This window comes from Podarcis raffonei, chromosome 2, assembly GCF_027172205.1.
Source record: "Podarcis raffonei isolate rPodRaf1 chromosome 2, rPodRaf1.pri, whole genome shotgun sequence".
NCBI lineage: Eukaryota > Metazoa > Chordata > Lepidosauria > Squamata > Lacertidae > Podarcis > Podarcis raffonei.
The window spans coordinates 63,223,015-63,245,678 of NC_070603.1; the positions used below are offsets into that span (position 1 = coordinate 63,223,015).

A 22,664-nucleotide genomic window follows, 5' to 3' on the forward strand; every position below is an offset into this window, starting at 1 on the left:
GACACTTCCGACAACCAGGAAAAACGGTTGTCCAGTGATGATGGTGGTGGTGATGATTTTAAAAGACCGGTGTGTTTTTTTCTTATTAAAATCTTCTTCCTGAATGGATGCAGTTGATTCTACTTAAATATTTTAATAATAATAATAATAATAATAATAATAATAATAATAATAATAATAATGTGTTCTTCAAAGTGGAGAAATCTGCGTGTGTGTTACGCTCATTTGAAGCAGGAAGCTGTGAAAACGGAACCTTTCAAGAAAACCTAGACTCACCCGATTATTACGTTAATATTTATAAAGGTAAAGCTTCCCCCACCCAACATCTCCAGGAAAATATTAGGCCCAGGTTGCTGCGATGTCCCGTTAATGCATTCTCAGACGTCTGGCAGCCTATGTACAATCTAAAATGGTTGGGATGGGATTATTAGAAAGACCACTCCAGCGTGGCTATGTGGTTTCGGGGTCTCAGAAGGATTTAAAAAGTGGAATTGGTGTCCATTTTTTGCACGGAAAGCTATGCTTTTCTCACATGATAAACACCATTGCTTCCACAGAGCTGACCTTAAGAAACTAAAATGCAAAACGAAGAGACAAAAACCCCTTAGGGACCCTTTCCATTTTTTCTCAGTCTCTTTTTAATCAGGTGCTCCAAGTGGTGGGGATGCCAGGTTGCCGGTCTAAATGACACCGACTACCTGCCCACTGCCTGGGAAAACCCATGGAAATACCACCTCTCCCTTCCCCCCTCCTCGTTTTCTTCCTGGGCCCTTTACCTGATGACCCCTTTTGTGCCTGGATTTCTTTGTATTCTCTGGGAACTTCTCAGGCCTTCCTTACCATCTAAGCATAACCTCCTCTGTCGGGGCCTTTCCTCTCCCCCACCCCGTCATTTCTATCTGCTGAGTAATTTGTACCCAGTGGCTTCCCTTTGATTCCTGCACTTTGAAATGCAAACCTGCCTTTCAATGCAAATGCTCCGGGAGCTTGGCCCAATAAAAAGCCTTTCCTCAGGGAGGTGCCTTTGCAAAGTGGGGAAGTGAAGGGAGGAAAAGAAAAAAAACCAAACCACACCACTGACCAAGAAGTTCAGGTGAGCAGCTAATCAGGAAGAAGCTGCGAGTGATCGGCAAGGGCAGGCCTGGGAAGAGGCGGCTGTGGCACAGGGCGCACACATTATGCGCGCAGGGCCACTTGGGGATGATGTATGTGGGATACCTGTTGGATAAGGACGCCACCAACATGTACCCCAACCCGGTCAGGCACCCCAGCCTGAACCTCAGCCCTCAGAATTACGTGCCGGTGCCCCCTCAGTACTCGGAGTTTGCCAGCTACCACCACGTGCCAGGGATTAACAGCGATCCTCACCATGGGCAACCCGCGGGCGCCTGGGGCTCTCCCTACACCCCCACCAAAGAGGACTGGCACTCCTATGGGGCAGGAGCCCCTTCTTCTGTCGCCAACCCGGGGCAGCTCGGATACAGCCCCCCTGATTTCAATCCAATTCAGCCACCGGGCTCTGGACTGCTGCCTCCGCCTATGAGCAGCTCGCTGCCCCAGCTCTCGCCAAATGCGCAAAGGCGCACGCCTTATGAGTGGATGAGGCGCCCCGTCCCCACCAACAGCGGCAACGGTAAGGAACCGTCTCCGTTTCTTCCTCCTCCTTGCTCTTGGGGAGAGGGCTCGCTTAGGTCACGCAGGAGACCAACTTCTGCTGTTTCTCTGCCTTTCCTTTTTTTTCGCTCAGCAAGCCCCACACGAGTTTCCGTTGCTGGTTAGTAGGACTGAGCTGTCAACTTTATAAGGTTTACTCTTCATTATCTTTCGCCCATCAACTTGTAGACACAAGAGTTTGTGGTCAAGCGGCATTTTAACATGAAAGGGTGCTTGAGAGGTTGGCTGCAAACCCAGGGCCATTTCAGACTCTACACTTAGCAGTTAAACCTGCAAAGTATATGCGGTTGGCATGCGTAACCTTCATACTGTACATGTAGATTTGTCCGTCAGTGAGGTGTGATTGGTGAGAGAGTCTATAACTTGGTGCTTTGCTTGCAAAAGGTGCCAGGTTCAATCCCTAGCATCCCTGGCCAAAAGAAGTGGCAGGTAGTGGGAGCCTCTGCCGGTCAGAGTAGGCAATCCTGGGGTAGATGGACAAATGGCCTCAGTACGAGTTTGCTTCATATATCCAAGACAATGGTCACAACTCAGCGCAGAGTTAAGGCGCTTAAATGTGGATCTTAGCTAGTGTGTGTATGATCCATACTATATGTTAATCACATTGACTATGACTAAAGAGATTTACCTGGAAGTATGATTTCTTTTTTCTGTAAACGTTATAGCCAAAATTATAAAGGTTATAGGTCCAAGGAGTGGGTGCAATGGAGGATTTCTAAGAACATAAGATGGGATGAAGATAATATGTAACATTAATAACATGTAGTTTATGGTTTGGGCTGATGGCTGTGTTTGCTATAAAATGGATGGCTAGAACTTTCAAATAGCTACCTTTAACTGTCGCCTTTTTCAGTATTATTGTCAAACACTTCACTCAGATTCTAGCACTGAGTCACAAGTTAATTTTTCTCTCATCTAGTAAGCCTGTAGTAAACTGACATTTTCTCAGTCTAGATTACTGACAGCCTCTGCAGGTAAATATTATGCTGATAGACAACTCTGATGGATAAAGCAATCTATGTTGATTGCAAATAGTTTGGTAACCTGGAAATTGCAATATGTCGATTGCAAATATTTTTATTGCAAATATTTTGGTAAACTGGAAATAATTTTTGTTTTATTTTGGTATACCCTTTGAAAAAGGACTGATTGTGGGGAAGGGGTTAATATACGTATTTGGATGTGTTAGTTACCCATTTATTATTAAACTAGCAAGGGAGTGGGCAATCTTCTTGCTTCTTGCTTTGTCATTTGCAGGGGCTTGTGTTAATTAATCAAGGAGCTGCTGTGCTTATGAGCTCTCTTGTTTGTGGGGTACATCACACTTTGTTTTTAGTATATACTTGCTAGCAATGCAGTATTACAAGAATGTTCCACTATGTTCAGTAACACTCACTTCTAGTAAGTTTATCTTGAATTGCAGTCTGTGTACACTGACAAAAAAGTGTCCATGTTCCAATTTTCTGTTACATATACCTTTTAAAATATAAACAATTGTTTCACATAAGATGCGAAGTGGCTCTGCTTAAGCAACAGCCTCAAAGATGCACTCCTGTATTTGTCTGGAAAAATCAATATTCCACATGGTGTCTAATCAAATTTTGGATCATTATAGGACATGGGCATGGACTTAAGTTTTAATAATTCTATTCCCCTTTTTCTTGCTCCATTACTGGGAATCAGCCAGGCTTATGATACTTTAAACTGAGATGCTCCTTTATTTATTTTATAGATCTATAATTTTGGAAGCTGCTACCATGAAGCTACTGCACTTCCTATGCAATAAGGTTTCACTGTTTCAGTTCTGATCCTGAATGTTTGCAAGTCCTTTTCAGTTCCTTGCTGGAGGTGGTTATTGGGAATGGCAAACCAGCTCTTTTGGGTGTCCTGAGGCAGATGAGTAGAATCGCCTGACATTATCTAATTTGTGTGAGCAAATGCCAAGAAAAACTTAGAACCTAGTTAAGCAAGCAGAAATATCTCTTTACTGGATCTGATGTACTAGCAAGTGACTGGGGGCAAGATGTGATTTAAGGGTGGGTTTAATATGGACGGATGGATTAAATTCTACTTTTCTTAAACATTTCTTCAATAGAACTCAGACCTGTTTACGTAACTTCTAGGCAGCCTCTAGTCCAGGTACCCACCAGCCCCAAAGCTGTTTAGCTTCAGCACTCTGGCTCTGCTACATGGATTCAGACCATAGCCCAGGTAGCATGCGAAAAATCGTAAGTTACATCAGCCACAGTCTTGATGACCACCATCTCTTCTTTAAATGAGAAACTGTCGGATCACTCATTTGGGTTTGGACTGATCTGTTGACAAATAATATGGAACTACTAAACTGGGTGATGGATTTGCTTTATGTGATGGTTTAGTAGGCAAAGAAGAATGAAAAGATAATTTTGTATGATTGTATGGAAGAATTCGATGTTTTGCAAGGATGGGTTACACCTATGTATGAAAGGAGAGTTCCACTGGATCTGAGATATGCTTTGTTTTTGTGGAGATTCTGTGTGTGTGGTGAGTGCATACATAGGCATCTGCACATAGTCAAGATCACTTAACACAGATTAGGTACTCTTTAATACTGTCTGTAATCATATTGTTTTATTCATAATCAGAGTGGTAAAAAGGTAGATTCCCACCTTTCAATTCTTGTGTTTATACTCTAATCCATTTTAGTGAGTGCAAGTATGAAACCACTGAGTGTTATTTATAGGTTCTTAATTAAGGCAAGAGTATGTGAGAATGATGGATCTACCCTGTAGGCCAGGGTAGGATTGTGGGTAGAAAGAACTACCGGTATGTGATTTTCTGTGAAAAATAGGTGTTGCACAAGAATGAGCTACTTAATATCACCATAAGATGTTAAAATAATAAAGAGTTCAGTGGCTCTTTTTGAAGTGTGACTGCTTATGTGACAATAAATTGGGTATAACTAACACATTTATTGTGACATAAAACTTTCACAGACCAGAATGCATTTCATCATGTGCAAAGTGTTCTTCTAATGCTGTTAAAGCAGCAACTCTTTATCACTTACCTAGAAATAAGCTCTATTGAACTAAATTGACTTATGTGAGTAGTCAAGGATAGAGTTACACTGGGAGTATTTTTAAAGAAACATGAAGCATGGTTTGCAATCAAATGAACTGATTTCACATAGTATGTAGTTTTACAGAGGCCGTGGGGTGGAGGACAGGTCATCTCTTTATAGTGTTTATGTCCACATGACAGCTATAATAGGAGTAGCCTATGGTTTTAACCTTTCTGCTGATGATTGGGCAAACAAAGATTTGTAACTGTGTAATTTATCGAAATAAATAGAACTTCTGCGGAATTACAAAATGTAGAATTAAATGCAAACTTGCATTCAGTGTCGAAAGGAATTCAAAGTGAAAAAAGGTGGGGAATGGACAAGAAGATAGATACCTGTTGACAATAGATTACATAATGATTTAACTATCCTCACCAACCGCTGTGGGTGGTAGGTCCCAGAGCGAACCTCATAGCTGGGCATTCGATCTCCGCTGTCCAAATCTGACATTCTGCTCACTGCATGCTTGTGTCTCAGTTTCCTTTTAAAACATGATTTGGTGTTTCAAAATGTCACAAATCCACCTTGACTCACAGCGAAAAAATGGGAGGTAATATTATAAATTCTGGGGTACTTTTTTTTCCAGGTGGGAATTATGTATGTGGCGTGGTCAAGCAATGCACCACATGTATGTCATTTATATATGCCACCTTATTCCAAGAAGCTCAAGGTGACATACTTGGTTGGTTCTCTTCCATCCACTTTCATCCTCGCTGCAACCCTGCGAGGTAAGTTAGGCTGAGGCCACCCAGTAAGTTTCACGGCTGAGCAAGGATCTGGACCCTGGCGGTCCAAGTGCTAACCTAACGCTGGAATGTGAGGGACGGACTGAGGTTCTCAGCCAGCGTTAGCCATACTCCGAGTAGAGCCGCTGAAATGAATGGACTTTTAAATCTCTTCCCTGCGTTTCTATGAGGTGAAAAGGGCGCGAGCGGCGAGAGCGAACTTTCCCGCCAAGTCCATTATTCCTCCTCGTTGCCTGTATTGCCTCGCCTGGAAGCCGGGCCTCCCCTGGACGGGAGCTTTTCGTCCCCCTCGCGTGTTCGCGCCCACCCGGGAGCTCTCCAGCAGCCGGCTTCGTGATGGCGCTGAACTCTTGAACTCTGCGCGGGGTCGGGATTTTAAAGGGCTGGGCTTGCTGCCGGGTGGGAAAGTGGAAGTCTCTCCCCAGGGAAACGCAAATGAACATGCCGGGGAAAGACCCCGCGGCGCTGCCCAGTTCAAAGGCGGCCGGGACCGGGAGCTGGTTCATGAAAGGGCCTGCGAGCGCCTCCCTCAAACCCAGGGCAAATTTACAAGCGTGCCCCCTTTGTCATGCAGATAGGCAGCGGCCCTGCGTGCAGCGGGGCGCCCAGCGGCTTCCATTGTCCTCAGCTTCGGGGGCTGGGAAGCGGGGGCTCCTGGCGCCCTTTGAAGTGGGGGCAGCATCTGCAGGCACTTTCTGCTTCCTGCCCAGCTTCACTTCGGGCCGGGCAAACAAGCCCGCCGCTGGCGTGCAACAGGCCTCCGCTCGCTCCCGCGCAGAAGGGCCAGACTCGCACCGAGGAGAGGCCTGTCTTCGCCCGCGCCGCTTTCCTTTCTTCGGCTGAATGTGAGCGGCGAGTTGTACTGGTGTCTCTTCATTTAAGCCAAGCGGCGTGATGCAATACTTCAGCATCTATCTCACAAATAGGCGCCGGCATAATAGGTGAAAGCTTGTTTTTCAGAATCTCTGCTTCAGCTGGAAATTTGGCACTGAAAATCCTTCAGGTTTAGAAATGTGTCGCTCAATTCGGTTTTGAACCACGTTTTATATACCATAGGCCCAAACTTGCCAGACTTGATTTCAGCGAGAGAGATTTAAGCAGGAGTTTAACATTTCCTTGAAATCAGCAAGACTTTTAAATATCAAACTTGTTATTTAAAAATACTGTAAAACAAAGCAGTGGGTTTTGTTTTGGTTTTAGTTCACCATCTTTATTCCTTGTAAAGAATGATTTTGCCGATCACAAAATTGCCTTCACTTGGGCATACAGTGGCCCAAGTCTCAATCATGCCATCAAACCTCATTATTTTTGAATGGAATGAATGAATGATTGAGTGGGAATTGAAAACCTGGTCTGGTCATATGAAGATGCACCTCCTCGGCAACATCTGAAGCAAGCACAATCAATGACTCTACCACCATCACCACCTTGCACCATAATTCATGGATTCATCCACAACAATAGTGACTTCTTTTCTGCCCTCTGACAAGCCTATACTTTCCAGGAATGGTGTAATAGTATGTTCCCATACTGTTTTACTTACCCCTCTACAGCCTTTTTAGTGAGGGATAATGCGTAAGTACTGTTTTGTGGTATTGTGATGGGAATCGCAAGCATGTCTGCACCAAAGTAGGTTGAATCATTTAGGAGTTGAGCAGGCTGTTATAATACATTGATATTCAGAGACTCCTGGTTTCCTTAAATAGGTTGCTAAAGAAAAGTACAATGAAGTGGGCTGGCTGGGAAGGTCTCAGAACAGTCAATATTCCCCTTAGGAATTCCCCTTCTGGAGAGTAGATCCTGGACTATTTCCCTGCAAGAAATCTTAACCATGTGTCAATTCTCCTGTACTTTATAGATTCTAGGAAAATCTGTTCATCTCCAGATGTCTATTTTGGTTTTGTTCAGTGAATTCATGCATCACAAAATTTTGGAAGGCATCTCACCTTGGACTGAACCAGTGCTGATTTAAGATTTGCATATGAGAGTTGAACTAAAGCACAGAATTAGGGGTGGGGATGCATTTTAGTTGGTGTTTTCTCTTGAGTCTGGAACCATACACACAGTTTACAACTTGCATGCTTTTCTAGACAGGCCTAAGCAAGGGTGAGGAACCCATCGCCTTCAAAAATACATTTTTGAATTGAGTTAAGTCTTGAAGGTATGTGAAGGTGATCAATCTCATTGCTTGCAGTGAATTAGATTAGTAACCTTTCTAATTGAGTATACGGTCAATTAGACTGAACTCTGGAAATGTACACCCTTAGACCTAGATCCTATAGGAACTTCATTTTTTTTTCTTTAGCAAGGATGGGGAAACTACAAGAAAATCACAGCAGCTGCTATTTGTGTGAGTGGGTGGTCAGACACACAGGTTCAGGAATCTGTCATTCATGCATCTCAGACCCAAATGTAAAAAAGGGGGGAAATCAAATATTTGGTCATTTTCTAGAAATATTTTTAGAATATGTACATTGGAAGTGACTCTGGAGAGTAGTACTGCAGTATGAAAGGCCACCACTGCATGAGTCACTGCTGAAATGGGGATCTGTAGGAGAATATTGAAATTTTGTCATATTATAAACTTACTGTCTGGCTGCCCTGGCAGACTGTACTTAAAATAGAGCCAAATCCTGGTGCACCAAGGGGGGAAAAACCAGTTTATGCAGCCTGCATTAACTATAAAAATTTATCTCTGCTTATTCTGCTGAGTGGCAGTGAGGGGAAAGGAGTGAATTCTGCCAAGGCCTCTCCTGCTCTGAGATTTACCGGTAGTTATCTACACATTCTCAAGCCAATCTTCCCAAACAACAACAATGAATAATATGAAATCTAAGATTGCAAAGAGGCAATCCAGTGTTTGATGTCCATGATGGGCTGGATAAGGGCTAACAAACCGAAACCAAAGCTAGTTCTGATCAGTAGGCAGGATTTTGGTTTGGAGGTTCACTGGCATTGAAGGGACATGCTATTTGGGGTAATTTTGGACTGAGTCTTAGACCTGGTTTTTCAAATCTTGGACATGGCTAGAACCATCTTTGCATGAATAAGATTTCTGTGCCATCCACATACTTTTTTGAAAACTTACAATTTGGCTGTGATGATCAACGCCATCTTGCCTTGATTATTTTAACATGCTGAATATAGGGCTACCTTTGAAGACCATTCAGAACATTCTGAACAGTTGGATCAGGATGCTGCCACCAGGTTTCTTATGCAGGTGAGATATAGTGCTTATGTTACCCAACTGCATTCTGCATTGGCTGCCCATTTGTCCCCCAGCACAAGTCAGAGTTCTGGTTGACCTAAAAAGCCCTAGGGACAAGGTTATCTGAAAGACCATCTTCTTCCATACAATCCTGCTGAGAATTGAGACCTTCCACATATGCCTTTCTTACTGTCCCTTCAGCTATTCCTAAGACAACAATTAGGGATGAAATTTTCTGAAAATCTTTATGTCAACCTTATCCAGAGAGATTATTCCCCCCCCTAATTCCTGCCTTGCTCCTTGATCTCAGTGACAAGCAAGTTTTTTTAAAACCAGCTCTGCTAAAAATAGAAACATTCTAGCATTTTATATGCATAATATTATATGCATATACATTCCAGGTTTCTTATGGTAGTGCTCACATAAAAGAGATACATGCAGCAATGCATATAACGAAATAATACTTGTGTTTTAATACTGTACTTATATAGGACAAAATGGTGCTTCTTTTATATACTAGATATACATATACGTATAATAGATGTATAATTTTGCATATAATTATCCAGGTTTTTTTAAAAATAAAATGCATGAGAGGTTGTGACATAAACTTTTGTATTCAAGAGGTGATCCAATGCTTGATTGGGTCAGGGAAGCCAGATTCTGTGTCTAAATCCATTCAAAAATATTTTTTCCTCCATCCCACACGACAAGGCACAAAAGGGCATTTTCTGTGGTGGTTCCTGCCCTCTGAAACACTCTTCTTCATGAGATAGAATCCTAGAATTGTAGAGTTGGAAGAGACACCAAGGCTCATCTAACCCTCTGCAATGCAGAAATTCCTCCCACAGCCATCCCTTGGTGGGCACAAACCACCAACCTTCTGGTTAACAACCAAAGGCACTGACCCATTCCTCTCTATGGTTCCTTCACTGCTTGTGTTCAATAGGACAGTTAAAACATTTCATTTTAATAAAGGTTTTGAGACCTCTTAATTTTGGGGGGCTGCTCGGAGTTTTACTGTTTTCTATAACTTGCCTTTATTTTATATTGTTTTTAATGTACACAGCTCTTAGGGAGGAAGGGTGTACAATATTTTAAAAACAATAAACATGCACATTATCAGACTTCTGAATTGAGCTGAACCCTGTGTGCCCTACCATAGTCATAGCAGTTGATTTATTTGCCTATTTTCTCTCTGCCTCACAATAATGTGAATGCCCTACCGTAGCAGCCAGTTATATGAAAAGTGTGGACAAATTATGGAAATGCTAACGCGCGTAAATTGTGTGATGAATAAAGAGTCAGAAATGCATTGTATTAGATGAGGTATTCCTTTCCCACATACTATCTGCACTGGGTTGTTGAACTTCATTTCTGCTGGATATTATTTGCATTCTGACATAATGTTAATTCATGGTTTACAGTTATGAGAATAACAATAACCTACACACACACACACACACACACACACCACCCCGCAAGAGCTTCCCCACTCCACTAGGAGATCAGAAACTTCTGCTTTGGTTTTAGATTAGCCAGGTTTAGGACATGGCTTTGAACCCATGGCTGTTAAAACAAGCCAGTTTAATAACCAATACTCTGTGTTTATCATGATAACCAAACACAACCATTGACTTGCATGGCTTGTTTGCACAAATACTTTTTCATGTATTAGTGGTGACTTTAGGCAACTGTAACATATGACTAGTTTGCACAGAATGCATTGCAACCAATGGGAAAGTAATGTAGGTGCAAGACTGAGAAATGAAATATTTGTGTGACCTTTTTCATAATAAGGTGCATGGGACAGGTGAATGATACACCTTCTTTAAAAGGAGCAGTAGGACCCAGTTTTGTGAGACCATTATGCCCGGAAACCCTGATCCTTTTCCAGAGTGATTTTCCCAGTGTTTGGGCTGCATTTACTAAGTTTCACGAGGTAGAGTTTTAATTTGTCCATGTTTTTGATAGTTGGTAGACCCAGAATGACACTAGGTTTCCACTGTTTTTGTTTTGTGCAACACCTAATGGGCTTTTGATATATGCTTGTAACAGCCACGGCATTGCAGAATATAGTAATAAAATACGGCCATTAGATGACATGTTTAATGTTTTTATAATGCCTTAGATTATAATGCCTTAATGTTTTTATAATGCCTTAGATTTTAATAAACCATTTAGAGAATGGTAGCTTAATAGAGAGGTCTTTTTGCTAGTTTTCTGATTGGTTATGTCGATTCATTGTAACACTTTAAGGGCCTCGAACTTTCATCTTTTTGATTTGTTTACTTCCCAAAGGGTCTGTAGAATAGAAAACATAAGAGAACTGGTACTGAAAGAATCACACCTTTGTTATCTGTGTGGTTAACTTGAGAGCCTTATTTAACCAGGAAAGGATTACAATCTAGTTCTGCTTAGAACTCATCAAAGGCTTGGTATCACCTTCACTTTATCAAAACTGGAGCCAGTTGGTATTTTGAGGTCCTGGGGCAGCAAAGAAGGTGTCTTATTTTGTGATGGTGGGAAACAAAAACATTGTAACCAGATTTTACTTAAAATGTTACACAACAGAGTTGCATTAAGATAAAATAAAATCTCAAAAACATTTCTAAATAAGTTAAATGATCTGGTTGGATTGGATTATGAGAAACTTATTCTCTCCTTAAATACAAATAAACAAAATAAAAAAAATTAAATAATAAACTACCAAAGAATTCATACACATTTCAGTTACAACACTGAAAGGAAAATATATACTTGTATATTATTATGAAAAATGTTTTATATAAAGTATCATAAATCAGGGTGAATAAAAAGCAATTATTTTCAAAAAAATAAAAAATTGGATTTAAAAAAAATAAATGAGTTTTTTTTAAACTTAAATTGGATTTTTAAAATAAAATGCTTTTGGAGGAAAAATCTTTCTAAATATAGTTTTTTATTTAAGCAGAGGCTTGACAACCATATGTCAGGAGTGCTCTGATGGTGTTTCCTGCTTGGCAGGGGGTTGGACTCGATGGCCCTTGTGGTCTCTTCCAACTCTATGATTCTATGATTCTATGATTTAAGTTACATTATAGTCCAAAGACTATTCATCAGGAAATAAGGATTTGTTTTACGTTTTTCATGTGTGCTAAAACTCAGTCTAAGTTTTTTTAAAAAAAATTGTTTAACCACATCAGTTAACAAACATGGATACATATGCTATAATGTTATTGTTTTAGTTAAATAAATTGTTTAAATTGTTCTTAAGGAAATGATTATTTTTCTCCTTCTAATAAATTACAGAAGAAAAGTTGTCCAAATATAAACAGTTAACTTATTAAACCTCCCAATAATTTCATAATTATCTGTCAATGTATTTCTAATAGTATAACCAAATCAGTAATTTTTGATATAACTGTAAAAACTACTCTGAAAATTTATTATTCCAAAAATGTAACCTTTATCTGGTTGTAAATATTAAGATTAAACCAGCAAGAATGAGTCTTTCTATATATAAAAAAGATTTAAATCAAGTCTTACTGACTAGTGATTTAAATAGTTTTTTAAATCGATTTGATTTAAATCAATCCACCCTGTCATAAATACGTAACATTTTTCAATGAATAGTATTTTATTGCCCAAAATAACTTCATTAAAATACACTTAGTTAATAAAGCAATGCTCTAAATACTATTGAGCAGTTCTGAGATTGGTAGCAGTTGTCATAAACCCCCATAAGTTGTTATACGGATTCTCACTAATACAAATAAATTTAATATCAAATCAGAATAAATGTCTTAGAACTAGGCACCTAGGTGGAATTTATTGTATATACATATGGTGCCAGAGGACTGTAACATTTGTGAAATTCTTTTTTTGATACGTAGGGTGGTATCCAACGCTACTCAAAGTAAACTCATTGGGTTTAAGTAAGAATTGATTTCAGTGGGTCTACTGTGAGTATGGCTTAGTTAGGTGACACACCATGAAATTTCATTTCGAAATAGAAATTGAAAATATGAGCAACGAAAGGGAAGAACACATAAAAATACAACATCACTAATTAAGAGAAAAGGGGAAAGAATAATAAAAAGTGAAGCTTAACTGGTTATATTCTTGGTATATGAGGTTGTGAGCTGTGATATTTTTCTAGAAAAAGAGGTGCCAGAGCTCACCATGAACTTCTCCCTCATTCTCTTAAAATGGCAATGAGAGGTGCCAGAACTGAGCGCTCGGGTGAGCTCCGGTTGAAAAAAAACCCTGGTTGTAAGGCAATTATAGTAAAACAGCCTGAGGATCTCTTAACTATTGAAAGCATCGGATGTGGAAATGATATAATTGAATCATAATGAGAAACTACTTGTACATATATATAGAAAAACTGTTAACGCACATAGATTGGAATAATCTAATTCTTCTGCCAGTGCAAACCGTTTCATTTCATTTTGGCCAGTAAGGCACTTTGTATACAGGTGCTGTCCTATGTGCATTATATTAGGTACATTATATTATTTAAAATCTGTAATCATTTTAAAGCATTTTTAATAAACAAAGGAGTAACCCGCTCAGGAATAAGATTAACATAGAGAGCAAATAAAACTCTTAAATGAAATGATACGACTCAAACAATCAGTTTGAATTGATTAATGGTTGGCATCATGCTGCAACTGGAATATGCATTTGCCTTAAAAATATCAACAGTTTAATTATGCATGTTATAAATCATAATGCTAGATGGCTATATTAAAGGCTCCTTCTCAGCTCCTTATTGACTAAATCGCTACTGGGATGTATCCTGAGAGCTGCTGGAAAATAACGTAGTGGTGTTATTAAATCTTGGAGAACCTGGGAGAAAAAGGGACCTTTAGATGATATGATTTAGTGTTCAAGATATCATGAATGAAATTATTAAAAGCGTCTAACACCCTGATCAACAGGACTTAGATCTATTGATTTTAGTGGAATTTATATCCACTTGTTTAGTGTTTAGTTGGATGGGGATTTAGGTCATTTTGTTTGCTTATAACCAAGCACACATTTCCAGCTTGTGATATTGAGCCTACCAATTATTTAAGCAGGAGCAATTTCATCTAAGCAAGCTCAAACACCTTTTGCTTGAAACTAAACAGATATATAGGCACACGTAGTTTATGCATCATTAGCAGCGTTAGGGATTGGGCCAGCTTTAATTTGCTTGTTTGTAGCATTTTAAGACCACGTACCGCTAAGAGGAACAGCACCTTTCACGATTAACAATCTAAGAGCATCAAACATAACTGCAACTTTATCAAATTATGAGAACACTTAATGAAATAAGAATAAAAATGGTTGATGCTGAATGTCAGCGTATTTTTGTACTATCCACTCAGCAACAATAATTCTAAAAAAACTCAGCGGCCAGGAAATGCCTTTTTAAATAAATAAATAAAAGCCTCACTTGATGCCAAAAAGCAATGGGACAATGGCAGTACGTGATCTTATTTTTAAGCAAGCTACCGTATTCTACACAAGCTACAGCTTCTGAACGTTCTTTAAAGACAGCATGTGTAGAGTGGGCTACAATAGTTTGCCAAGGTATAGGTGACTGGCCAAAAATTAGAATAGCAGCAAACTTTAGCACAAATGGCACAAACATCACATGAGACTTCAAGATTAACACTGCATCCATAAATATTTTGAAACTGCAACCACTCCTTTTTTTTTTTTTACGCACACAGTAGAACTCACACCTAAACTATATGTAATGACGAAGATCATTAGTTTTTAAACAAATCACTAATAGTGATTTACAGGGGCGTAGTGTGGGGGGTACCAGGGGGCCGTGACCTTGGGAGCACAATATTTGAGGGGGCAAAAACCAAGCGCCCCCATGTAGGCACCCCCAGTGCAGCCCAGCCCAGCCCAGTGCTCCTCTCCACCCACAGACTGGGCTCTCCCCTGCTTAGAGATAGGAAGGCCTGGAAAAAAACTGGAAAAATTTGGGTAAAAAACAGGGTCCCCCCCATTTTTTCCAAAGCTGTTTTCCCCCAGTAAAATTGAAAAACAATATTAGTTTAATATAGTTTGAATATTCCACACACTTTTTTCCAATTTTTCCTGAAAAAAATGGCTTTGGGGAAAAACAGGAAATAACATGACCCCCCCCCATTTTTCCATCCCCCCCAGGCCTTCCAGCACCACACTTTAGAGCTCCCCGCTGACTGACACCAGGCAGGTGCTCTCACTGTACTCTTTCCGGCAACTGCTCAAAACATTTTCATTAGGTCCAGCCCATCTGAACACGTAGAAGCTGCATGCGATTTACCGGTACTTCCTTTTAACCACTGCTGACTTTAATCATCTTTTGAATACTCTTAAATACCTGCTTTCAACTGTGCTTTATCTATCATTTTAATGTTCTGTTGAATATTTTTGTAAACTGTTTAGAAGCTCTCTTACCATCATGCGGTTTATTATATATAATAACAAATTCAATTAAAAACACACACACACACACAAACTCCTTTTGTTTCAAACAGAGTTTGAGCCTTAGTGCAATATACTATTCAGTAACTGGATGTTGGTTCCTTCTGGGCCTGGCATGCAAAAAAATTGCCTTATGCTTTACCCCAGCTGTCCTCAAGTAGAGATGGGAAGACCTGGGAAAAAAACACGGGAAAATTGGGGGGAAAACAGGTTTTTTCCTGTTTTCCCCCAAAGCCGTTTTTTAGAAGTCCATGAGAAAAATGACAAAGAGGAAGAGGAAGAAGAAATGGGAAATGATAGCAGTAGTTCAGAAAATGAGATAGAATAAACTGCATGTATATGTTGTGTCTTCTGTTGGTTTTTTTTAAAGCACCACTCAAAGGGTAGACATTCTATGGAGCTTAAATATTGAGGCGGACCTTAATTTTATTTGCTGTTGGTGCTAAGGGGCAAATCTGATTATTATTTATGTTGATGGTTTCTTGCTTTTTTTGTTGCTTTTGATGGAAAGGGGGGTGGTTACCTGTTTTATTGCAAGCATAATACTTTTATATAGACTGTGTTTCATGCAATTTGTAAAACTACTCCATACTGAACTTTTTTTCAATTTTTCCAAAATTTCCCTTTTTTTCTGGGGGAAAACGATTCCCCCCCCCCATGGCTTCAAAATTTCCAGAAATTTTACATCTCTAGCCCTGCCCATGCAGGCAGGCGGCTCAGCGCAGCCCTGCTTTGCCCTGGTGGGGCTGGGGTCGCTCCGGCAGCATTGGTGTTGAGGGCTGGGCGGCTGCCTCCCACCCCTGTGCATGCCCACAGGCCCTGGGCGCTGACAACTGATCTACGCTGCTGGTGATTCATATTGAGACTGTGGGGCTAGAGAAAGGAGATACTCCAGAGGCACATTCCAGCAAAACAGTATTGAGTAACATTTTCCTGAAATTAACTGGACTTGCCATTCCAACTAACTTGCTGGATTGTGTCTATAATGTTGTTTGGAATATTGTTTTATTTGGACAACAGAACAAATGCTTATTATTATTATTAAAAGCTACAGTCATTGTTAAATGTTGCTCTTTTCCTCTGCAGAAGATGTTCACAAACTATGTGTGAAAGTCTTGCACTTCTTTGCAATTTTTCACAGACTTCCTTGTGATTTTATTTTCAACCCACCTTTGTAAATAAATAGTCTATGAATAGTTCATTGCCCGTGTTTTATATGTGAGCTTTGAAACTCACCCTTCATATAAGTAGTAATGTGGCATAATTTCCCCTCTCTGGTTCAATACCTTTTTCAAAACAATGAGTCCCAATATTTTGTTGCTAGATATTCAAGCTTGGCTATTGTCATTTTGTCACAGTGGTTGCAATGGATGGTGAAACGAGGATTTGAATGCAGTGACGAGCCGATGTTTCCAAGTTGCTGAAAAACAGTTGATAAGAATCTAAATAAATATTCTCAGAAATACTTCTGTTTCTGTTATGGGAAGGAGATTAAAATTCACTCAAATCCTAGGAGATGAGTGTGTTTCAGTCTGAAAATACTGCTGCAGATTTCACATTAGAGCCTTTATGGAGTCTTTAGCAGAAAGGCTTTTCATCTCTCTGTATAATTCCTATGTGTGAGCTCATTGTGGATTTTTCTGCATGATAAAACTTTTGGGGTTTGTTTTCAATATGGAACACATCACTGTCAAATACCTGAAACTGATAGCTTCTCTTCTCCATGCAGAGATACATATAGAGGCATGCTATATGTACACACAACCATGCACGTACACACACAAGTCTTTCTTAAATTATTAACCACAGCATGCTGCTGACCTCATATGAGATTTGTTGAGCAGCCAGTCCTTTGTCCAAGGTACATACAGTCCTTAAGGTATGGTTTCTTTGAAGATCCAGAGAATAGCAGCCTCCCTTTAAATATGCCTGTATATTTAACCGATACAGTGGACGCTCGGGTTGTGAACGTGATCCGTGCGGGAGGCATGTTCGCAGCCTGCAGCATTCACACCCCGCAGCACTGTGTCTGTGCATGCGCAGGTCACGATTCGGCGCTTCTGCGCATGCGCAAAGCGTGATTTAGTGCTTCTGCGCATGTGCAAGTGCCAAAACCCGGAAGTAACCCGTTCTGGTACTTCCAGGTTTGGCGCAGTGCGCAACCCGAAAACACACAACCTGAAGCATCTGTAACCCAAGGTATGACTGTATTTCTAATGTGCATTGTACATTGAATGCACTAAAATTAGAGATCTGAATGGACATTAAGGGACTCCAGTGGTGGAAGATACATCTGCCAAAAATAAAAGCCCTAAAAGGATTTATACTGGAATAAAACCAGCTTTTAAATTGTAGGCAAGCAGATCTCATTCTCTTTTTACATATAATGTGTATATATCTCATGACTTGCATCATTATATTAACAAGAACAGCTCTGTTCTATAGAATTGCTTGATGCATATTTCCTTGGAAACAATAAGGCTTACTTTCAAGTAGGTGTGCAAAGGATTGCTGTTTTCATTCCACACTGGCACAGCAATCTACCTGCCCCCTGCCACCACCAGAAAGAACTTTTTGCCAGTAAGAGCAGTCTGACAGTGGAGCGGACTCCCTTGGGAGGTTGTGATTTCTCCTTCCTTAGAGGTTTTAAAGCAGAAGTTGGATGGCATGTATTATCTAGTTGAGATTTCTGCATTGCAGGGGGTTGGGCTAAATGACCCTCTGGGGTCCCTTCAAACTCCACAATCCTGTGATTCTCTGATTCTGCCCTGGCCTTGCGCAGCAGAGATGGGGAGGGGGGGAGACTTCAGAGACTTATGATTGCAGCCTAGATCTATTACACAGAGTGAAAATGACAAAGGTGAAAACAGCTTAAAAGGCAGCAGCGCAAAACTAAAAAATTAGCAGATCATTTAAAGCAGCCTTCACCAACTTGGTGCCATTCAGATGTTTGGGACTGCAACACTGTGGCAGCTTGGGCTGATGGGAGCTGTAGCTCAGAACATCTGAATGGCACCACATTGGAGAAGACTATTCTAATGAATGGCAGAGAGGCAACCTGGTGGATCTTCACTGTGAAGTCGCTCCACAATTTTGATGTCACTTCCAACCTGAGCTGATGTATAGATGACCATGAGAGCAGGACCTGTGAGACTGATCTTAAAAGCTGTGGGTCCACAAGGGAGTGGGCAGTTTTGGAGATTATCTGGTCCCTAAGGTGTTTCTGTAGCTATGCAAGGGAAAGCTATTGTCCAAATTAGCTCTGGCTCCTAAAACAATCCAGCCTAATCTAGATGCTGGACACCTAGATATTCACCTGGTGAGTCAGCATCCACAAGCCTGAACTGAGATAAAACCAATTCCACTCCAAGACTGAGGGGGATGGGAAGAATCAAGGAGAGAACAGGAAAACAAGAACTCTGTGGTGTGGTGAAAGGCAGCTTGGGAGAGCGACATTTTGATCAGGAAAACGTCCTACTGAGAGAAGATTAAGCAGCCACCCCCATTCCACCACAGCAATCAAATTCAGAGCCCCTGAGACGGCATTAAAATAAAATTGAAGCTTGCTGAGAGACATGTATTTGCTACTTTATGCCTAGTTTGGTCCTATTATGGAATGCTGTGATGCCTAATCTTGTTTTTTAAAAAAAGAATCCCTTTACTCCACAACAACCATTTAGTAAATTATGGCGCTTTCCCCCCATACACTGCTTGCTGGATTAAATAGTGTTCTGTACTCAAACATTCTGCATTTTTCCGCCTCTGTGGTGAATAATCTGCACACGCACTCCTGTCTTCTTCTAGGTAACCAGGCACACAGAAGCAAGAGTTTTAGTTCCTGTTGTGGCACAGTTTAGAAAGTATGCCAACCTTGCTCATGCTATTTTAGGTTTCACAGCTGAGAAGATGGCTGTTCCTGTGGGTTACGAAATAAGGGAGCACTTGTCCTGGTTGGAGAGGCGTTGTGTTTCATAACTAGCACAAGGGAGCAGATCTGACAGGCTTTTCACACAAAGATGCTCAGGTAATTACTAATTATACTGCAAAGCCACAATCCACTTGTTTTAGGGCCCCACTGTTGAATATTCTGCTGAATGGCTAAGAATATTCTCTAAACTCCAAATGAAATCTATTTATTACTTTTTCCACACACCTCTCCCTTTTTGTTGCTGTAACACCTCAGAGCACAGTTTAACAAGAAAAGTATATTATCCACAGTGAGAATCTGTGCTTGCTTATTTGAGGCAACTTATTCCCAGGTAACTGTGTATAGGATTGCAATAATATAATGGGAATCACTGTATTTGTTTGGAGTCTGCTCTTTAAAATTATTTAGCATTTGGGATATTGTGGTTAGATAAACCCCTGGTACAGTGGCACCTCAGGTTAAGAACTTAATTTGTTCTAGAGGTCTGTTCTTAACCTGAAACTGTTCTTAACCTGAAGCACCACTTTAGCTTATGGGGCCTCCCGCTGCCGCCACGCCGCCAGAGCACGATTTCCATTCTCATCCTGAAGCAAAGTTCTTAACCCGAGGTACTATTTCTGGGTTAGCGGAGTCTGTAACCTGAAGCGTCTGTAACCTGAAGCGTATGTAACCCAAGGTACCACTGTATTTCCTTTCCCATCATCACTTGACTAAAAGAATAGTGGTCCCTATAAATTTCATCTCTTGTTTCTGACACACTTAGGGTGGTAGTCAGGTAGCTTTTACTCAGAATAGACCTGTTGGATTTAATGAACAGGTCTAAGTTAATTTCAGTGTAACTGATTCGAGAAAAACTTAGTTGAATACCAACCTCAGCTTGGAAAGGAACTTTCTCACTTGATGAGAAAATCTGTCTGAAACAAACTGTAAGCCACCCAAGCTGATGCATTAGTTTGGAGATGTTTTTGGTAAGTACATTTTAGCTTGTGTCTTTAAGAAAACGCAGCTTTTTTATTGTCAGAGATTGTGAGCTTGCATGCACATGACATTGGCCTGCTTTGGATGACACACTAAGCCAAACGTAGGCTAAGCCAGACCTTAGCTTGGCCTAGAGCAGCCCGGCAGCAAAATGGACCAGGGAGGAGTAAAGCAGTTGTGATCTCCTCTTGGGAAGCTTGTACACTCACCCAATTTCATTAAGCTAAAGTTGTTTCGCATGTTGTGTGAACCAGGTAGTTGCTTCTCCAGGTACCCAGAACTGACAGAGATTTGGAAGTAAAATGATTCCTTATCAGCCTGACTCATCCCCATGCCACATGGATAACGATTCTTGAAACTGAGAGGAATTCCAAAATAGTTCTTGGGTATGGTGAGCACGTGCTGTTCCAAGAGAACAATGTCACGGGAACTTATGCAACCCCTTGATAATGCCTAAAGCAACTCCTGGAATCCTACCACCTACATGTATTTATTTCATGTTGGTTGTATGCTGCTGCCATATTGGGAAGAGGTGCCATTGGTCTTAGATGTGCATTCCTTTTGTGGTCGTCGTCCCCCCCCCCAAGTTGCTATTTGCTCAAAATCACAGATTCCTGAAATACTTTAACAAATCGCATTAATCTTCCCACTTCGGGCAAAATTTCACATTGGTTTTCTGTGTGAAAACTGCTATTTCAGAAGGCGCAAAACTGGTTCACGGAAAATCTTTACCCTCCGGCTCCTTTGTGTCCTTTTCCATGCCTGTTCTGATCCATTGATAGCTCATCTACTTCTGCTTAGAGTGACAGGGAGAGAACATGTCCGCCTTGCCCTCCCTTCATTGCCCACCACTATTAAGCGGCATGACTTTTGCCTCAGTCTAGCAGTTCTGGTGATGCATCATGAATGACCAGGTAGGGACAGAGTGTAGATGTGGAAGGGCATGCACACCTGGATGGTAATCCAAATGGACATACCATTAAACACTATGCCAAATATACACCTGAAAGTGGATGTTAGTAGTTTCAGTGGAATGTGCATCATTTGTACGTAAGCCAGGATGTGAATTTTCATCAACATTCTGCATCAACTGATCAATTTCATTTATAGTTTAAATATACTCTTTTGTTATTTGGGAGTACATAAATATTGCAAATCAATAAGTACGACAGGAGTGGAGTGAGGGAGCAATGAGACGTCAGGGAACACACCTGCAACCTTGCAAACAGTTTTGCATTCTGTTGAAAACGTGTGCAAACCATTAACAAGAGGCTGAATTTAACCAGAGTGAAAAAAGACCCTAATGTTTGGCTGAACACAGGTGTAAATCCATTTCTTTTTTACGTCCATGATCTCTTCAGATATTGATATACTGTAATTGGTTTACACTCTGGTGTGCCGCTCCAGGCATTAATGCAATCCTTTTGTTTTCTTTGGGGACAGCTTGCCAGCAGAGAGTAGATTAGGTTATGCAGATTAATTGGGATAAATCCTGGCCCCAGAATAGCAAACGAAACAGAACAAATCCTTGGATCATGACTAAATTAGTACTTAGGTGTTGATTGTTTTAGGTAAAAAACCTGAATGTGTATCAGTGCGTGTATGCATGTGCATACACTCAAAGGTGATTCCTTTTATGGTTTGTGTAGCATATTAAAGCAGTTCCCTTATCTAATGATAGCTAAGTTGAGCGCTATTAGGGTTACACATTAACAATAGTAACGATACCTTCCCTCCATACGGACATTAGCCTCCCCTTGATCCCCATTTTGAACTTCTTGCCTCTGGCCTCATTAACAGGTTTATTTGGGCTGATCAAGGAGGTCATTTACCTCCCATAATTGTGACAAGATTGTGGATGGGGGCGGGAATTCAAAATAAGTTAGCCCTTCTTATCAGAAGATAGTCAGGTGGTGGCAATAAAGTTTTCAAATATTAAAATTGGACAATTGGGCTCAATGCCTACTATCAGGAAAAGTGGTTTAATGAATAAAGAATAGGAGTTAATTGGAAAGCAAAGATAGCAGGAGAGCTGCCTTTGAAGTTAGGGATTAGGGCTGGGTGATATCTGGTTTTCAACATCACAATATTTCACCAGCTAAACATCGCGATATTTCAATATATCACAATGTTTGAAATAAGGCTGAAACTATGTAGAGGTGAATGTGGTAATGCCCTGGCAACTGCTACTAGTTACGGGTTTAATTCTGAAACTGATAAATTTTTACTTACCTTTAACATATTGTTAAAACTGTTATGTTATAGTACTACTGTACTGATAATGTTTAAATTAGCACATTATCTCTAAAACTAAAGCTGTAGAAGTAATTCAGTAGCATAGATATCAAAGGTAAGGTGAGACAGTTTCCTAAAGAATTAATTATATTACTAAACAAGAAAAAAGCCAATTCACAATCACTGTCACAATTTTAGATATTCCAATATATTTCACTATTTAACCACTATAACAACTAGTGGTTAAAAACAGGTTCTTAAAAACAACAAACAAACAAAATAGTTTTAAAGACACCCAAAGTTTGACCTTATCAGTAAAACTTAAATCCTATTCAAATATGA

The 22,664-nt window shown here is 40.4% G+C and overlaps 1 protein-coding gene across 1 annotated transcript in view; it reads left to right on the plus strand.

The window, feature by feature from the left end:
* The first annotated feature begins 896 nt into the window (after positions 1–896).
* Positions 897–22,664, plus strand: part of CDX1 (caudal type homeobox 1) — a 30,325-nt gene continuing 8,557 nt past the window's right edge. Inside the window, exon 1 of the mRNA XM_053377018.1 lies at positions 897–1,633. Coding sequence (XP_053232993.1) covers positions 1,201–1,633 — 433 coding nt within the window. The 5' untranslated portion in view covers positions 897–1,200. The remainder of the gene's footprint in view (positions 1,634–22,664) is intronic.